General features: G+C 45.1%; 1 protein-coding gene across 2 annotated transcripts in view; it reads left to right on the forward strand.

The window, feature by feature from the left end:
* Positions 1–19,254, forward strand: part of SCML4 (Scm polycomb group protein like 4) — a 99,203-nt gene that overhangs the window by 55,978 nt on the left and 23,971 nt on the right. For both annotated transcript variants that reach the window (XM_080805153.1, XM_080805152.1), the window contains exons 3-5: positions 8,700–8,829; positions 11,027–11,227; positions 15,719–15,913. In XM_080805153.1, the coding sequence (XP_080661279.1) occupies positions 8,700–8,829; positions 11,027–11,227; positions 15,719–15,913 (526 nt within the window). The remainder of the gene's footprint in view (positions 1–8,699; positions 8,830–11,026; positions 11,228–15,718; positions 15,914–19,254) is intronic.

Genomic DNA, 19,254 nt, shown 5'->3' on the forward strand with positions numbered 1-19,254 from the left:
CCTCTCATCTCCACTCTTCACGGGTCTCAGGGGTTCTCTGGGTCCAGAGGAAAATCTGAACCAAGCACAGAGATGGTGGGAGAAAGCTCCAGCATCCCCACCGTATCCCCACCCTGTCTGCACCTCTGAAAGGCATTAGAGTGCTGGCCCATTTCCGTCCCAGCTTCAAGCATCCCCTTCTGTCTTCATTGTCATGTAGGCAGTTTGTTGTATTGGGGTAATATTATTTTCCTAAAGAAGTTTTAGTTCAAAGAAAGCTTAGCTAGCATCTCAGATTTAACTGAGGGGCCTGTTGCCAAAGAAGGCCTCAAGGCTGAAGGATAGTGGCCCCTTCGTCCCTTAGGTGTTTCATCTCTCCTCCAAGTTCGGGGAGAAAAAGGTATGGGTGGACCCAGAAACAAGCTGACGCCTAGGAATGGAATTAGGTCATTGGCTACAAACGTCTTGTTGTTGGAGCTGATATGCATTTCCAACAGGCACTTATTTAGACTAAAGTCTGAGTTTAAACACAGTGAGGTATTCAATTTTCCCTAACTCTGCTCCCCACAGCATCTCCTCAGAACCTGGAGGAAGTTTTGTGTGGAGAAAGAGTGTGAGTCTAAGGGAGAATGTGCCCCCAAGAAAAGCTATGGCAGGGACATGAGCAAAACTATCCTCAAATACAGTGGCAAGAGGAAGGAAGGGAGGGTGAACATGATTTCCAAAAAAAAAAAAAAAAAAAAAGCATATTAGGTTCCTAGCGCTGCTGTAGCAAACAAACTGGTGGCTTAGACAACAGAAATTTATTGTCTCACAGTTCTGGAGGCTCAAAGTCCAAGATCAAGGTGTCTGCCTTGGCTTGTCGATGTTGTCCTTCCTGTGTCTTCATATTGTCTTTCCTCTGTATTTGTCTGTCTCTGTCCAAATTTCTCCTTTTATAAGGATATATAGTCATATTGGATTAGGGCCCATCCTAATGACCTCATTTTAACTTGATTATCAGCAAAAAAGATCTGGTTTCCAAATAAGGTCATATTCACAGGTCTTGGGGGTCAGGGCTTCAACATCATTTTGGGAGATACATTTCAACCCCCAATGTCCAGTATAATAATAATCTTTGTCTTTCAACCAGGCATTTAGTCCATTTATGTTTAAAGAAATTACTGATAAATTTGGGGTTTTTTAAATTTTTTAAATTGTTTTTAAATGATTTTATTTATTTATTTGACAGAGAGGGATCACAGTAGGCAGAGAGGCAAGCAGAGAGAGGGGGGGAAGCAGGCTCCCTGCCAAGCAGAGAGCCCGAAGTGGGGCTCTATCCCAGGACCCTGGGATCATGACCTGAGCCGAAGGCCACCACTTAACCAACCGAGCCACCCAGATGCCCCTAAATTTGGGTTTAAATACATATCTTATATTGTGCATTCTATTTGTCCCACTCATTCTGTTCATTTTACCCATTTCTCCTGCCTTCTTTTGGAATTTTTTTTTAGTATTTAATTTTTTTTTACTCCTTGAAAGTTAAGTACTCTGTTTTCTATTGTATTACTATCTGGCTAGCGGCATATCTTTTCAGAGACCTGCAGTCCCTCCTACCCCAATATTAGGGCAGCTTTCCTTATCGTCAGGGGTGGGTGGGGGTCAGGTGGGACAAGTTTTCAACTGGCTCTCCCTTCCTGGGGTTATAGCCCTTTGGATGAGCCCTGACCTCCATACCAATTCCCAAGGCCTAGATTTCACTTACATTTTGGCCTGATTTTTTTTTTAAGATTTTATTTATTTATCTGAGAGAGGGATTTTATTTATTTATTTGAGAGAGAGGGGAGAAGGGAGAAGGCCAAGCAGACACCGCACTGAGTATGAAGCCTGATGAAGGGCTCAATTCCACAACTCCAAGATCATGACCTGAGATGAAATTGAGAGTCGGGCACTTAACTGACGGAGCCACCCAGGCACCCCTGGCCTGATAATTCTTTATATATTGTCAGCATCTCTATACTTTCATTAATCTTACATTTATTGTTCGTGGCTGTTTTCAATTGATCCAAAGAACCTAGTTTTCTATATTTCCAGAAACAGAATTCCAAAGAAATTCAGGATGGCACGTTTCTTCTAATCAACATTCAAAATATGGCACTGACACTGGTTTTGTTTCAAATGCTTTCATGTTTTCAGACGTAGTCTAATACAGGGTATATAAGTATTATGGATTGGAAGAGAATTTAGAAACCCACAATCTACCCAATCTCATGGCTTTGGAAGATGAAGCCTAGAAGCACTGAATGAGCTGCTCAGGGTCGCATGAGAGCTGGTGGCAGACCCAGGATTCAAACCCCAGCCCTGCCTCCGAGCCCTGTGTTCCACCCCCTCCCCTGTGAGGCGTCAGCGATGTATAGTTGATGACTAAAGTCATGCAAGTTCTCAGTGTCCATCTCCCGTGGGGGAAAATATGGGTCCAGCTCTCCTTCATATCATGCCCTCCCCCAATACTATCAGCAAGAGTGATAATGAACATTTCCTGAGTCCTCACTTTGCACTAGCCTTATGTTAGATGTTTACATTTAAATCTTGCCGCATCCCTGTGAGGGGATATTATTATCTTCACACAGGTAAAGAAAGGCAGGCTCCAAAATCCTAAGTTATAAGAGCTCCTCACGCTGAGTGGCTGAGCTGGACTTTGAGCCCAGATCCAAAAGCTAGTGTTCCAACATATGTGCCCACTGGCACCCCGAACTTATTTTTAAATTTTGCTTTGTTGCTTCATCTCTGCTGATGTGTAGGTCGTCTCTACACATCATACTCCCTCAACAACATTCTGTGTCCTCAGATGATCAACCTCTTGCTACCAGTGTATAGTTAGTACTTCTGTTCCTGCCGCACTTGAAAATTTTTAGAATAATATTTCAATTTTTGGAGCAATTAACCCCTTCTCCATTAGTGGCCCCTGGCCACACATCTCAGTTTGCAAATGGACTCTCCCCTTCCCCAACTCTTTCCAGTGGTTGTTTAGCAAATGTCTTAGAGAAGGTCTTCCCTGAAAGATAGCTGGAGCGAGAAACTCTCCAGGCCCTTATTTTGGATCTGTAAATGGAAAAGAAAGATGAGCTTCTTCCACATTCTCCAACCCCCTTTGGTGGAGACGCCAGCTGGCAGGGGCCCACCCTCTACTCTTCTGCTTCACCCATCACGATACTCTACCCCACCAAAGCACAGCCCCTTGGGCAGCTGCTGGCAACCACGCCCTGGTGGAGGGGTCACCACATCCTTTTGATTGAAGTTTTGAATTTCAGGTGAAGGTGCCAACTTTGCCAGCATCTGTACAGGGCTGTTGGCTTTGAAGACCAAGGATTAGCTCCAGTATATGTCAGAGCACAGCGTCTCAGGCACCTAATCTCTCTCTAGACTTACGCTTCCAAGAAAGAAGCTTGCCTCCCTTCTTCCCTTCCATTTTAACCAGTTTATTCTGCCAGATCCTGTTTTTAATACTTTAAAAATAATTGATATTTTAGAATAGGTTTAGATTTACAGGAGAGTTGTGAAGGTAAAACAGAGAATTCTCATATACCCCATGCCTACTTTCCTCTATTGTTAACATTTTATATTACTATGATACATTTGTCTCAACTAGCGAACCAATAATAATACATCATTGTTAAATCATGTCCCTATTTTATTCAGATTCATTAGTTTTTCCGTCTTCTGTTCCAGGATCTAGCCAGGATATCATATTAACATTCAGTCATCTTGTCTCCTTAGGCTTCTCTGGGCTGTGAAAGTTTCTCAGAGTTCCCTTGTTTTTGATGACATTGGCAGTTTTGAGGAGTTTGTGTCAAGTGTTTTGTAAAACGTTCATAACTTGGTCTTGTCTGATGTTTTTCTAATGATTAGACTGGGCTTATGGGTTTTGGGGAAGAAGATTCCAGAGGGAAAGTGTCATTCCCATCATGCCATGTCAAGGCTATGTACTATCAATGTGGATTATCCCTGTGGATGGTGACCTTGGTCACCTGTCTGAGGTGGTGTTTGATGGGTTTCTCCATGGTAAAGTCACTTTCCCCACATTTCCATGCTGTCCTTTTTGGAAGGAAGCCACTATGTGGAATTCACACTTAAGGAGTGGGAGGTTATGCTCCACAATAACTATTTGGAATATTTATGCATAAGAGGTTTGTCCGTTCTCCTCCATGTATTTAGTCAGTCATTCATTTATGTCAGTAGGGAGTCATGGATATTTATGGTATACTTTGAATCAGAATCCATTACTCATGATTTGTTGCTCATATTGTTCCAGATTTGGACACTGGAAACTCTTTCCATGGACTCCTGTGTTCCTATGACCCACAGTCATCATTGTGTATGTGTGTGTTTAGTACTCTCTTACGTTCTGGGACAAGATGTCACAGGCTCATCTTGAATGTTTCCTGCCCTTGTCCTTGAATCAGCCATTTCTCCAAAAAGCCCTAGTTCCTTTTATTCAAAAATGGTATTAGATACCAAGATTGGACCCTTCTGTTTTATTTTGTGCATTTAAAAAACAAAATGCAACAAAAAAGCTATTTAAAAAAACAGCACTTTTTTATTTTGTCCATTTAAAAAACAAATGCAACAACAACAAAAACAAACAAACAAACAAACAAAAACACACAAAAAGCCAGCAATGGCAAAGGCAGATGCCTTGCCAGAGAATAGCATCACTGTATATTGGGGCATACAGGGAGTTCCTCATTCCACACATAGGAGAGGCACTGTCAGAGGGGTCCCACATCACACCAAAGTACATTCCTAGCCACTGGACTCATTTCTATTTTAGGAGCCCTCCAAAATCAGATGTGACTCCCTTTCCTAGGCCAAGTTTTTTCCTTTATTTTAAGTGATGAGATAGAAATTTCAGCATGCTAGGTCAAAGGTATGCTTCCTGATAGTCTATTCTCTTACCAAGAAGAATTTTTAAAAAGTCATGGACCACCCACAGGTGCGGGAGATTTCTTCTTTGTTCAAAAGTCCCAGCAGTTGTTTGAGGGGTAGGATGAATGCCCCTGGTTTGCCCTGCAACCAGCTGACTTATTCTAATTCCTTCAATTGCTTTATCTGATCAGAAATGATGGGCAGTGTTTAAGAGCCAACTCTATTTGTATTACTTCTTCAGAGATGGATTTAACAAACAGACCCTTTTCTAATAAATATTAAAATTGCGAGCAAGCATTAGATCTTAGGGTTATTATACACTTATACAAACAGGAAACTCTCCACCATCACTATCCTCACCATCATCACCATTATCACATCACCATGCTTCTAGGGAAGGGTCATGAGGATCTTTGTGCGATTTTCTTAAAGACACAGGGGGAACATTGGTGACTTGCCAAATCTTACTTTTCCCCCACCAACATCATTATCTGTATGTTGGTTGGAGGGCTTTAAGCCTGTAATGGAGAATTTAGCCAAGGTCCTTCTAGAGACCACTGCCCACAGTTGTTGGGGACTGCTACCACCAGCCTCTCCATCACAAGCCATGCAGCATAGCATTTCATTCCTAGAAGGACCGTCAGGGGGACGCGTGGTGCACGACCTGGGAGTACAGGCAGGGTAACATGTAGCCCTTGTCACACTCGGCAGGTGAGGGAACCGTGCCAAAGTCACGGTCACTTAGTCACAGCTGGTTTCTGGTCCCCTCCTTTCCACCATTGAGTTGTCTTTGAGATTATTTCTACAGTATTTAGCAGAGCATAACTAATTTTTCAAATGCTAAACACAGAATAAGATGATATCTCTGTTTACTGTAGCTTCTGACAAACATTGGGTCTCTTGCCAGAGCCCCAGATTCTGCACCCAGATAGCCCTGGGCAACCAGGGTGCTCACTTTTGACTGATTTCATTGTAAATTCATTTCAGTGAATTTAAATTCATTTCCACACTTCCCACTGCACCCTCAATGCCGCTCAGCAGCCACACCTTTGTTCATGAACACGCCCTCCTCTACCCTCACACTCAGGCTTCTGGCATCATGGAGAAATTAGAAGCCAACAGAAGAGACCTTTTATAAGTTCCCATCTCCACATCCACCCCCCCCCGCCTCCCCCCCCCACCAGATCAGGGCCATTATACTCTGCTTTCCAATAAAATAGATGAAAGGTCTGAGTTTCCCTGCAGCCTTGACCCAGCCCTCCCACCCACCCGCCTCCATTCACTAAATTCATCCTCTCTCACCTTCTAAAGTCCTGATGCTGCCAGCTCTCCAAGCACTCCCCTGAATCATCCTTCTTTCCCTCTCTGCTGGATTATTTCCCTCAGCATTAAAGTATGTCTCTCCTGTCTCAAAATATGTGTGTGTGTGTGTGTGTGTGTGTGTGTGTGTTTGTATAAAAGTATTTATATATATATACTTTTTAAAAAGCTTTAATTGTGGTAAGACACGTGGCATAAAATGTACCATCATACCCCCTTCTAAGTGTACAGCTTGGTAGCAAGTATATTCACATAGCTATGCATTCCATCTCTAGAACTTCACCTTGCAAAACAGAAACTCTGTCCCCACTAAACAACTCCCCATTCCCTCCTCCCTCCAACCCCTGGAGAACACTATTCTACTTTCTGTTTCAGTGATCTTGACTCTTCTAGGTACCTTAAATGAGTGGAATCATGCAATACTTGTCTTTTTGTGACTGGCTTATCTCACTTCGCAAATATGTTCAAGACTCCTCCATGTTGTAGCATGGGCCAGAATTCCCTTCCTCTTCAAGGCTGAGTAATATTCCCTTATGTGTACATATCACCTTATGTTTATCTATTCATCTGTCAGTGGACCCTGGTAGTTGCTTCCTTGTGGACTATTGTGAATTGTGCTGTTATGAGCATGAGTGGACAAACACCTCTTGGAGATCTTGCTTTTAGTTCTTTTGGATATAGACCTGGAAGTGGGAATTGCCGGGCAATTTTAGTTTAAATTTCTTGGGGAACTGCTCTACTGCACCTTTTCACATTCCTGTCAACAGTGCACAAGAGTTCTGATTTCTCCACATCCTCGCCACACTTATTATTTTTTTAATTTGTTTTTGATAGTAGCTATCCTGATGGGTGTGAGGTGATCTCCCATTGTGGGGCAAAAACTGCTTGATTTGACTTTTCCTTCTTGCTATGGCTAATTTTGGGCTCCCCTTCCAGACAAGCCTCCTTGAAGGAGTTGACTTTAACTCCTGATCCCAGTGCTTCCCCTCCCATTATTGCTTGAGCTAATTCCAATCAGGTTCTCATCCCACCCACTGTACTACCCTCTCTCTGTTGAGAAGTTGCTCCATCTAAAGGCCACTTCTAGTCTTCCTTGTGATCAGAGCTTTTGACATGGCGGACCACCCTCGCCTTCATGAAACACTTTCTCTGGCTCCCACAAGGACCCACTCTCTCAGTTTTCTTTCTACTCCACTGGATGTCTTTCCTGGTTTCTTTTGCTGGTTCCTCCTGGTCCCTCCAAGACTCTACATGTTGGAGTCTTGCAGAGCTCTGTGCTTGAATTTTTCTCTTCTCCATCTGTACTCCTTCTCTTCTTCTCTGATGAGCTCACCCATTATCATGGCCTTAAATATCAACTCCATATTGATGATTCAATATGGGGGGGTCTGCATATATGGGTGGGGTCTGCAAATATATTAACAACAGAATACACACCCTTGCTACTAAAAATATGGCCGACGGACTAGCAACATCAGTATTAGAAGCTTGTTAGAAATGCAGAATCGTGGGCCCCACCCCAGACTTCCTGAATCAGAATAGATATTTTAATCGATCCCCCAGGTGAGTGATTGCACCTTAAATTTGAAAAACAGTGGAGCAGTGGCTTCAACCTTAATTACATACTAGAATCATCTGAGTACCTTTTAAAACTCCTGATGCCTTGGTCCCACTCCCAGAGAATGATTTAATTGGTCTGGAGTAGAGAACAGACACAGGTCAGTGGTAAAGAGGTGACGTGACTGAATTATTCAATATTTTTTGGTGGATTAGACAATTTTCTGTCTAACCTTGCTATGGTTTGCCCACAAGAGTGACTTGTTGGCACATAAGCAACTGACCAGTCATCTCCATTTATTCCATATCAACAAATTTCAGCTCCTCATATTTCATTTCAAACAAGCCCTTAAAGGTGGCTGCTTCTCACCACCAGAGAATACACTCATGTCCACACTTGGGCTGCCCTTGACAGTTTCTGCTGTAGGAAATAAACGCTGAGTAGTATGGCAGCCCCTTGGAGGAATGGTTTCTGGTCTTTTTCCCAGCAGGATCCAGTGATCTTTGTGAGCTGATAGCTCAGCAGAGAGTGAGGAGAGCTTCCAAATTGGTCCCTGGGTAGCTGTTGGGAAAGCTCTGTCCATAGGATTCTAGGGATTCGCAGCATGGGTACCGTCCCCTCCCCTAAATTCTGCACTCAGACGGCTCACAGGCTTCAACTGTCATACCTCTTGTGTTCCCACACTCACTGCCTGACACCAGTCATTTCCTGGGTAGATACACTGTAAGGGTAAGGTGCAGAGCTGATCTCTGAATTTGACCCCAGACATGAATCTCGATCATAAACTTGAATCTGAAGTTCAACCCCTTACTGCACAATAGAAAGTTGTGGAAACATGATAGAGTAGCAATGGGTAACCTGATGTCCATGAAAAATTGGGGGCAAGTGTAGAGTGTATTTCTAGATTTTCCTTGACCAAATGGGCTCTGTTTTGCAGCTCAAGTCTCGGGTTCTTATGACTCCTTTAGCCCTCTCACCTCCGCGAAGCACACCGGAGCCCGACCTCAGCTCCATCCCTCAGGATGCAGCCACCATACCCAGCTTGGTGGCCCCACAGGCTCTCACAGGTAGGTCAGTTGAATGACCTCTAAGGCTGTGATGGCCAGCCCGCCGTCTAGCAGATGCTTTGTGAACTGGAGAGCTGCCATTGAGATAGCTCTAATGAAGGATTTAGTCCTTAGCTAGACAGCAAGGAGGACAACCAAATTCTCTGAGAACATTAGCTTAAGTGTCTCACAGATAGGATTACTTGAAACTTGGTTTTCAAGACACCTCAAATTCAGCCAGTTGCACTGGGATGGGACTAGAAAGGGTGGTTTGGTGGCCCAATATTTTCTTTTCAGAGCCACATTTACTTTTCACCAAGAGTGAACCTGCTTACCTTGAAGAGTTTCCAACCCTGTGTTTGTGATTCCAGATCTCCTAAGGACCCTAACCTCCCTTAGTCCCATCTGGTGTCTCCAATCCAGTCAGAGTAGAATTCAGTCCAGTCTTTCTTATGGGGTATCCACCAACAAACATTTCTATTGTAAGAGTACCAGCAGTAGGATGGCATCTCTCTCTCTCTCTCTCTCTCTCTCTCTCTCACACACACACACACACATACTGTCCCCCTCATCACAAGCCACCCAACTCCCAATCCACTTGATTCCCTTCAGTTTCCCTCCCATTGCTCTTAGGTAAAAACCAAACTTGTTTATGTGGTCAACAAACCCCTGCATTCATTGCTCTCCTCTCAGTCCCTAGAGCCCCCCATAGGATTTCAGCATGTTACCTTCCCTCTATCTGGAATGATCTCCTCTCTGGTCATCCTTCTCATCCCTTACATCTCAGTTCAGGCATAACTTGCTCCAAAAACCCTTCACTGATTTTCCTGCTAGGGTCCCCACGATGGGCCCTCTTAACACCTCCCCAGTGTGTCTTGAAGTGACAGTCTCGCATGGGATCCTGGAGTGCTCTGAGTGGCTCCACCTTCCCAGAGGGGCTCCCAGCTCTGTGAAGCCAGGGACCCCCAGAATCTGTAGCGTAGACCTAGCATAATGCCTGGCATGAAGGTCCCTTATTGATTAGACTTCCTTAATCATCTGGGATGAGCACAAGAGAAGGCAACCTCGTGGGGGGGAAAGAGCACAAGCGTTGACATCAGAAAGGCTTGAGTCCAAATCCTTCTTTCACCCCTAATTACACTTTAGACTTTAGAGCAAGCATCCAAACAACCCTCATTTCTTCGTTAGTTTCTTCATTAGTGAAGGAAGTAATCATACCCTACTCCCAGGCTTGTCTTGAGAATTAAACAAGATAAAATATACAAAGTGCCTGGAATAGAGTAGGTGCTCAATAAAAGCGAACTTTCTTCACCCTTTTTGTTACTGTTTAATCCTTCTCATATCCTATTGGTCTCTTCTTCAAGTCCCTTTTGAACACTCCTTTGCCCTAGTGGTAAGATCCTCAAGGTAAGATCCTCATAACCTGGGATGGGGGGAGTGGGGGTGGATAGAAGAGAAGTCACTGCCATGGGGAAGAAAATGTGACACCTGCCATTAAATATTTATTTTTATCTCATCCTTTAAAATTTTCTATTTCTTGGTTATGTTTTAAGATGCATGCAATATATTAAAACAGTCCAAAATGTATATATCCTACGAATAAATAAGCACATTTTGGGCATGTGCTCAAATATACAGATGGGGTCTATGACTTTTAAAAGTGTGGGGACCATTGGTTGGGCTCACCTAAATGGGCATCTGTGTATTTAATATCTCTGAGATTATAAATAGCACTCTCTTTAGAACTTCTTGGAGTATTTAGTCTTTGGAGTAATCAGCATCATTTGAAATTTTTTTTTCAATGCAAGTTAACAACAACAACAAAAAAATCAGCAAACATTATGTGTAGCTTAACAGCCTCTTTGGGTGGGGGGGGGAGATTTTATATGTGTACATGCCCAGTATGGAAATACATTTATACACATGGTCCACACTGACCTCCATAATTGTTTGCAATCCCGATTTGAGTACATTGGAGGGGACCCACCTGCCTATCTGTTTCCAACCAAGAGGTTCTCTTGATAGTGAGCCCCGGAAGTTGGGGTTGGAAGTTGCCCCTTGTTCATTTCAAGTTGGGAAGAATCAGTCCCACCTTTGTTTTTCCCAGCTTTCCCAAGGGCCAGGAGGGCACAGCTGAGGCATCCCTCACACACACAGAAACAGCCCCCTGGCCTGATGCAACCGATGCTGAGGACTTTGTGGGTCTCTGTTTCCACAGTCTGCCTCTACATCAATAAGCAAGCCAATGCAGGGCCGTACTTGGAGAGGAGGAAGCTGCAGCAGCTCCCGGAGCACTTCGGGCCCGAGAGGCCATCAGCGGTCTTGCAGCAGGCCGTGCAAGCGTGCATCGACTGTGCCCACCAGCAGAAGCTGGTCTTCTCCCTGGTCAAACAGGGCTATGGCGGTGAGATGGTGTCAGGTAAGGCCCTGGGGCAGGTTGTGTGAGGAGGGTGTGGGTGTCTCTCGGAAGAGGGAAGAAGCCATAATCAGGCTTGGGGGACAGTGGTTGTAGCCAGAGTCTGTCTTCCATCTGCTGGGCTCCGGGGGCCTTAACAATAAGCCTGTGTGCTGGAGGTCTCTCTCTGGGCTCGAGGAGAAGATGCTTCTGGACCTGGACAAGAAGACTGAGCATCTGAATCCTCTTTCACTGCCCCCTACTTCCGGCTCATCAGTAAATCCTATTGTTCTTACTTCAGAATGTATCCAGAATCCAGCCACGTTTCACCACTCAAAGCAGCCACTCTGATTCTTTAAAAGTCAAAGTCAGATCATGGCCCTCCTCTGTCCTACACCTTCCGTGGTTCTCATGTCACTCCAAGAGAAAGCCCACGTCCTTACGAGGGCCCAGAGGTCCTAAGTAACCTGGCTCTGGCAACCTCTTCGATCTCCTAGTCAATTCTCCTGAGTCCCCACTCTGCTGCAGCTACAGTGGCCTCCTTGCTGCTCCCTCTGCTAGCTCCAGCCAGGCTCCTGCCTCAGGGTGTTTGTCCCTGTTGATCTATCCGGAATGCTCTTCCATCGGCTGTCCACGTGTGACTTGCTCCCGGAATTTCTTCAGGTTTCAAATGGTGCCTTATCCAAGAGCCTTATTCTGACCACTCTGTCTAAAATATCAGCCCTTGTCACTATCTGTTCTGCTTTACTCTACCTCATTCTTTCTTCCTGGCATGTATCACCATGCAGGGCAGTGGGGAAGCTCATGGTTCCAAGCACCTCTCAAGGGCTGGGTTGTTGGGTTTTTTTTTTTTACTTATTTATTTTTTTAAGATTTTATTTATTTATTTGACAGAGAGAGATCACAAGTAGGCAGAGAGGCAGGCAGGTGGGGGGGGGGTGAAGCAGGCTCCCTGCTGAGCAGAGAGCCCGATGCGAGACTCGATCCCAGGACCCTGAGATCATGACCTGAGCCGAAGGCAGCGGCTCAACCCACTGAGCCACCCAGGCGCCCTTTTTTTTTTTTTTTTTAAGATTTTGGGTTGTTGGTTTTTTAAAAGATGCTTCAGGGTCATTCTCTTCTCCCATTGTCACCACCGTCCTCCAGTTTCAGCCCCACCCAAGGCTCTCTACACAACTGTTGTCACCACCTGCCATTAAGCCCTAGAACACCGGGTCTTTGCAAGATGTCTTGATTCCAAGGGGACAGACTGGTGTCATCTTTGGCCCAGCCTCAAGGTCATGGCCTCCATATCACCAGGGAATAGGGAGAAGATTCCCCAGCAACTGGGGTGGTGCAGGTGACCCTGATGACTGTCTAAGGGAAGGGGGGGAGACTTTAATGCCTCTGGGCATTTTATTTAACCCTAGATCCCCAGGGCTTTGGGGGCATGGAGGTTGTCCAACACAGCTTCCCCAGATGTGATTGGTTCCGCCCACCTTCTGGAGCTCCCTCTGAGCAGGAAGCTGGGTCTGACTTGCTGGTAACTGATTAAAATAGAACTTGGCAAGGTTCAGGTGCCATGTGTCTTACCCAGGGTGACTTTTAAGAAACTTTAGCAGAAGCAGAGACAAGAGGAAGAAGTACTGCGTTGGGAGAGGCCAGGAGGAGGGTCTTGTTGTCAGCCTTCTGAGAACCCACTGGCCATTCTTCTCCAGATTCTTGTCTGAGAGCCAGGTTTACAAACCTGGGCTGCCCTCTGAGGTTGAAGGCCTTGTTCTTTTCCTTGCTGAGTAGCAAGTGTCAAGACACAGACATGGTACTAAGAGAAAGCTGCTCCTGTACCGTGTGCCCATCCTCTTGAGCAAATCCCATCTAACTGAGCTCTTTGCCGCTCCTCTCCCTAAGCTGGGAGAGACAACCCCATCTTCCCTGCTCTCCTGCTCAGTCTTTCTGTGGCCTCAGGGCCTTGTCATGGGGGGGTGGGCAGGTTCTACAGTGCCTGGTGCCAACACAAGCCTGGACAGAGCCCTGTTGCCAACTTTCCCTTGGCTGAGGGATTCCCAGAGTCCAGAGCTCAGCACGTGGTCTTAGTGTCTTGGAGAATGCAGTAGCCCTGGGGGACTCCTCATGCTGCCTCCTTGAGGTTGCAAAGTGGCAAGGTGGTCTTTCACATTACCAATGGTGGTATGGAAGCTCAGAGAGCCTGTGATAGCCCCAAGATGGCTCAGGGAGGGACTCAAGGAGAAATAGTTAGACTCTCCCACTTGGTACTCAGAACCTAATCCTTAGGGCATTGCTTTCCCAACGTTCCCATGACACAACACAGGAAATGGTGATGTTGGTGCTGACACAGTGGGCGAAAGGAACCAGACTGCCATGGGTGGGCCTAGGGCCATCCCAAAGGCTAAAGGAGCAATATTGCAGTTCCCCATAAGCCTCGTGCTCTGCCCGAGCCACACTATCCCAGAGGGGTTGACCTCATGGTGTCATAAATGCCACGTCTGCTTTTAGCAGGTGGCCCTTCCAGGCACCTCTGGGAGCGTATGCACACTGATCTATGGGACAGACCCGATGACCCCAGACTCTCCTTCTGTGGGTTCAGTTTCCATCACGCTTGGTCTTCTAAAATATTGGAGGCCAACGGCAATGCTCACACTAAGAGGGAATTTCCAGAGTGTCTGAGTGCCTAGGATAAACCCGTTAGGTGGGCACATGGCAGCTCTTTGCTGGCTCTCCCAAATAGTCACCCAGAGTGTTAATGTGACAGGCCAGTGCCACCTAGAGGCCATATGAGCCGGAAAAACCACTCTACGCCCATTTCTCAATCTCCTCACCTGTAACATGGGGTAATAACCTCTCGTCTACTGTCCTCACAGGATAGTCGGGAGGGCTGAATGAGGGGATGAATATGAAGGCTCTTGTCAGACTATAAAGAGCTACACACACACACACAAATGGATTCTTTTGATTTCCTAATTAAAATGTGTTGTTTTGTTTTAGTTCTAAAATCAAAACTAATCCTAGTGTTACCCCTGCCCCAGCTCCTGCCATGCTCCTGCCTTTGGGAGATAAAACATGAAAAACAGGGCTGCCCTCTAGGTGTTGGCAATGAGTGGCCAAGGCCTGGCTGGGAGCAGAGTGTCGTCTCAGGGTCTGCTCTAGTGTTCCTCACCGTGGAGCTGGTACACAAGCTTCATGGTGTGAGAGAGACCGTGAGGACAATTACAGAAAAGAACATGCTGGAAGTTAACATATTTCTTCTAAATCCCAGTAACCCTGTCGACATCGAATTTCATCTAGAATCACCATGGACAGATTACTGTTCTTTTTGAGGACACCTTCCCAGAAGAGCAGAAAGAACCCTGAATTCTATGTTGCTGGGTTAGATCTAGAGACCTCAGCATGAACTCAGGTTTACTTGGATATCTATCCGTCTAGATCTAGACCTACCTGTCAGTCTACTGACTGACCTAGCTCTATCCATCTCTCTATCTCTAAACATAAATACAGAGAAAGACATAATTAGGATTGTATACATGCATATATTTCTTAGCTCTCTCCACTGAAAAGAACCCAGAATTACTGACACTCTAGTAACAATGAGCTTATCCAGTGCCCAAATCTTGATTTCTAGATATCACACTTTAGTAACAAGGAGTTGGAGCTGTTGGAGAAATGGCTGGTTTTAGGGCAAGGGCAGGGAAATTGAAGATGAATCTGAATCATATTGAAGTTTCAGTAACCAACAACTTGTTAAAAAAAAAAAATGGGGGCATGTCATAGGGATGCAGGGCACTGGAAGTCCCAAAGAGAAAAGGTGGAACAATTTGAGCAACAAAATAAATAACATAGTATTGTATAACCCACGGTACAAAATAAATATTGTGTCTATACTGATACCAATAAATGATTGAATAAATGAATGAATGGAGGAAAGTGGACCGATCTTTCTTATAGAAGAATTCTGAATGATAGAGAGACTCTTCCCTCCTCAGGAGGTAAAGCTTAATCCTCCACTACCCTTGAGTGTGGGCACAACCTTTTGTTGTTTGGAATGGAATATGGAGAGTACAGTGGAGAAGTACAGCAAACCCCATCTGGCCAGGTGATGAAGCCTGACATCACAGGGATGTCATGTGGACATCACATATCTCTGATCTGATGTGATGAGAGGGGCACTTCCTGTCTTTCCCCAAAACCTTAACCCCAGTCAGATCATGAGAAAAACATCAGATAAACCCCAACTGAGGGACATTTTACAAAATACCTGACTGGTACTCTTCAAAACTGTCAAGGTAATTCAAAACAAGGAAAGACTGGGAACCAGTGCCAAACCAGAGGAGACTCAGCAGACACCACAACTAAACGCGGGGTAGGCTCCTGGGTGAGATCCTGGAACACAAACAGGGCAGAGTGAAGAAACAGGTGAAGTCTGTTAAAACCAAGGCACAACCGCACAAACAAAAACCTCCTCCCATGGCCCTGTGGCTTTCTTGTGCCCCACTCTGAGTGGCTGTCTCTGTGGCTTTCCAGTCTCAGCATCCTTCGATGGGAAACAGCACCTGAGGAGCCTGCCTGTGGTGAACAGTGTTGGGTATGTCCTTCGCTTCCTCGCCAAGCTGTGCCGAAGCCTCCTGTGTGATGACCTCTTCAGCCACCAGCCCTTCTCCAGGGGCTCCAGTGGCTCTGAGGAAGCCCAGGAGAAGAAGGAAGGCAGGATGGAGTCAGGTAGGCTTTGTCTGTCTTGCCTGTCCCTGAGGTGGTCCCAGGTGTCCCTGCCTTCCTGGGAGCTGAAGGCTCCCAGGCTGCCTCGCTGCCATTCCCCCACCCCGGGAGAGCTCAGGCATGGCCAGGACCCAGGGTATCTAGACAGTTCTCACCCAGGCTGCAGTGGGAAGAGATTGCCCCAGCTACTGAGAGCTGACGTTATAGCTTTCAGACTTATGTTGCTAGAATTTAGATAATGAGACCACATCATATATAATGAATTATTTTCTTCACTCTCCTCTAATTTAGACTCTTGGGCACTTATCCATCACTGTTGAGTCATGGAAAGACTATGACACTAAGGAACTCGGAAATCCTGAAAAAACTAGGGCTAAGAAATAGATTACTTGGGTCTTGCCTGGGGGCCTCAGATACCCACTCATGTCAATAGAGTGTCTGTTGCTGCAGGGATTGGACCAGGCCATGAATCAAATACATTTTTCAGTAAGAGTTAGTGTTTCTCTCTCATCACAGGATGGAAAGTGATCCAGGGGCTGAGTGGTTTTTTTGCAGAGTAGCTTAGCATGGGGAAGTTGGTGGAAAGGATAGTAAGGGCACGTAGGGGCCACACATTGTGTGCTCAAGGGGCTAGATACCTCCACTTAGCAGCCCTGAGTTATGGGTTTGTAAAAAGTTGAACATGACTCTAGGCTCTGGATTCTAGTTTACCAAGAATGAGCTGAAATGTTGCCTTTTTTCTTTCTCTGGAAGCAGTATTGTTGATATATAAAGAACACATAGCCAGTGAAACTGGAATCTAGTCATTATGTCATTCTACAAACATTTGCTGAACACTCTTCTGTTCCATGCACCTTCTGTTCCAAGGTCTCTACATGAGACCTTGTATTGTGTTAAGACAAATACATGAGCTAGGGAAAGTTTTTGAGGTATAGAGTGACCACTACAGATAATGAAAAATAAATACATTTGCAGGTATGTGCTCACAGATAGGCTTAGAGCCTTCAACAGAAAGATGCTTATAATAAGCATGGCTATATTTTGAGCTTAAGAGGACAGCAGGGAAGGATAAATCTAGATTCTTAGCATAGATTTTTTTTTAGATACTGTCAAGAACTCCATTTACAATTTTACATTAATCTGTCTGAGATCTGGGAAACAGGAAGAAATTTGGCCTTTGCAATGAAAGCTGGCCAATTAAATATAGTCTGTGTGAGCCAATACTATATGCATTTGTGGTTTTTGTTTTTGCTTTGTTTTGTTTGTTTGTTTGATATCTCTATATGCAAGCTTGGGAAAATCTTTTCTTCTCTCTGGCCTCCATTTCCTAAATGAGGTATTGGGGTTGCTTGTGCGCAGTGTTCCTTCTAATTCTGACAGTATGAATCTGGCCTCTCCTGTAAGTCTTAGCTGACTCAGGAACATATCCTAAAGCTAATGTATTTTCTAGAGAATCTTGTAATGAGAATAGCAGAATGGTCTGATTTCACTGTGCAATCCATTAAATCACTGTTACATTGAATAAGCAATGACCCATAAGATGTAATCATAAAGCCGTGTCTCTCTCATTCTTTAAATATATCCTGTGGGACCACTTTGTTCTTATCCATGGATGAAATTTTGGACAAATCTTGTAACTTTTCTTGCTCCTTCAAGTAACAAGACATTCTCTAGTCAATAACTGATATATCTAGGTCAGTGTAATAATCAAACTTGATATTCACACAAAGATATAGCTACTCCCCATTCTCAGTTTGGACCTGCTTAAGGACAATTGGCTTCTCTCTCCACCTCACACCTAACCTTGTGCTTTTGCCCCTCCCACATCTAGCTAATAATGATTTTGAATCCTTCATGACCAGAGTAAGGGAAGGAAGAGAGGCAAGAGTAGGAGAGTTTTTACTTGACTAATCCTGCTGTGAGTTGGCATCATACTCCCAAGTTCTGGCAGGTGTTGAAAGCTGATTCTTCATCCTATGGGCTCTTACATGGACATTTTGGTGATCCTACCATCTCTCACCTGCACTTTCCCAGACATGGACAAATATAATTCTTCTCTGGCTGGCTACCCGCTCATTTACAATTCCTTCCACAGCCCCAAATCTGCAGGTAGATCTCTAGCTTCTTTCTGCAGAAGCCCCCTTGTGCCACCAGACAGTCCCACAGAAAGAATCTAAGCTGATCTTAGAAAAAGGGGAGGGGGGAAGGGAAAGGCAGAGGAAGAGGGAGTGAGAGAATCCCAAACAGGCTCCACACCCAGTGCAGAGACCCACATGGGGCTCAACCTTATAACCCTGAGATCATGCCGGGAGCCAAAATGAAGAGACAGATGCTTAACCAACTGAGCCACCCAGGTGCCCTGAAGATCTTACTTTAGATCTCTCTTCTGATGGCTGACATCTGGTCCCTGAAAAACACCACACATCCTTTGCCCAAAAAACTCTGGGCATACAGACTGCCGTCGGAGTAGCCAGACTTTGGGATTTCTCATGGGAATCAAACAGTCCCTTGTGTCTCTCAAGCTCCAGGGTCAGAAATCAAGCTAGTCACATGGCCACACTGAAGCCCTTGGGAATACACTAGACAGTTCGCTCCATAATTCATCTCCTAGTTAACGTGTTTCTCAACCTCTCCACTTCCTTTGCAGGCTGGGTGTAGGTGGTCACCTATAGGTATAAAACTGGCTTTCCACCATCATTTTTTTTTTTCCAAGATCTGCACACTTCACTCTACCTTGGGGTGTCTGTTGTCTCACAGCCTCAGCCAAAACTGAAACTAAAATGGTTTCGTTTCAACATCCTGTCTCAGGAGCTCCCCTTCAACTTTCCTTACATGATTACTGAGGAAACTCTTGCCTTGGTTTCTACTATAGTCTCTCCCAAGTTCACCATGCTAGAGGAAGTTCCAGAGCTTTCCCCAGAGCAGTGTTGCTGCCTCACTTCTTCCCTTGATTGAAACAGTTATTTCTACCCAAAAGCTGCTTTCCTTCCTAATTGGTCTGGCTTTGGAAGCAATGACTCAAATTGTATTCATGAGCTCTTCCCCAGCCCATGGCTGATTTGAAAAAAATTAACTGCTCCAAATCAGCCAACCTTGTGGACATTGTTTCTCATGCCCTAGGTGCTGCAGAACCGAGTGCAGTGTGTCTCACATGACTTGGAGCCTCAGGGAAAGTGGAAAAAGCAGCTATGTCACTATAGGTTCTAAATGACCCCCTTTCCACTTGTCCTTTCCACTAGTCTGCCATGGAGCCTCAGATGACACCAGTAGAGAGTTCGCCTTTAGATTAAGACATTGCTTCTTTAGGACTGCCTTGTCCAATTTCCTTTAAAGGGTAACGCATC

The sequence above is a fragment of the Martes martes genome (genome assembly GCF_963455335.1).
Source record: "Martes martes genome assembly, chromosome: 6".
NCBI lineage: Eukaryota > Metazoa > Chordata > Mammalia > Carnivora > Mustelidae > Martes > Martes martes.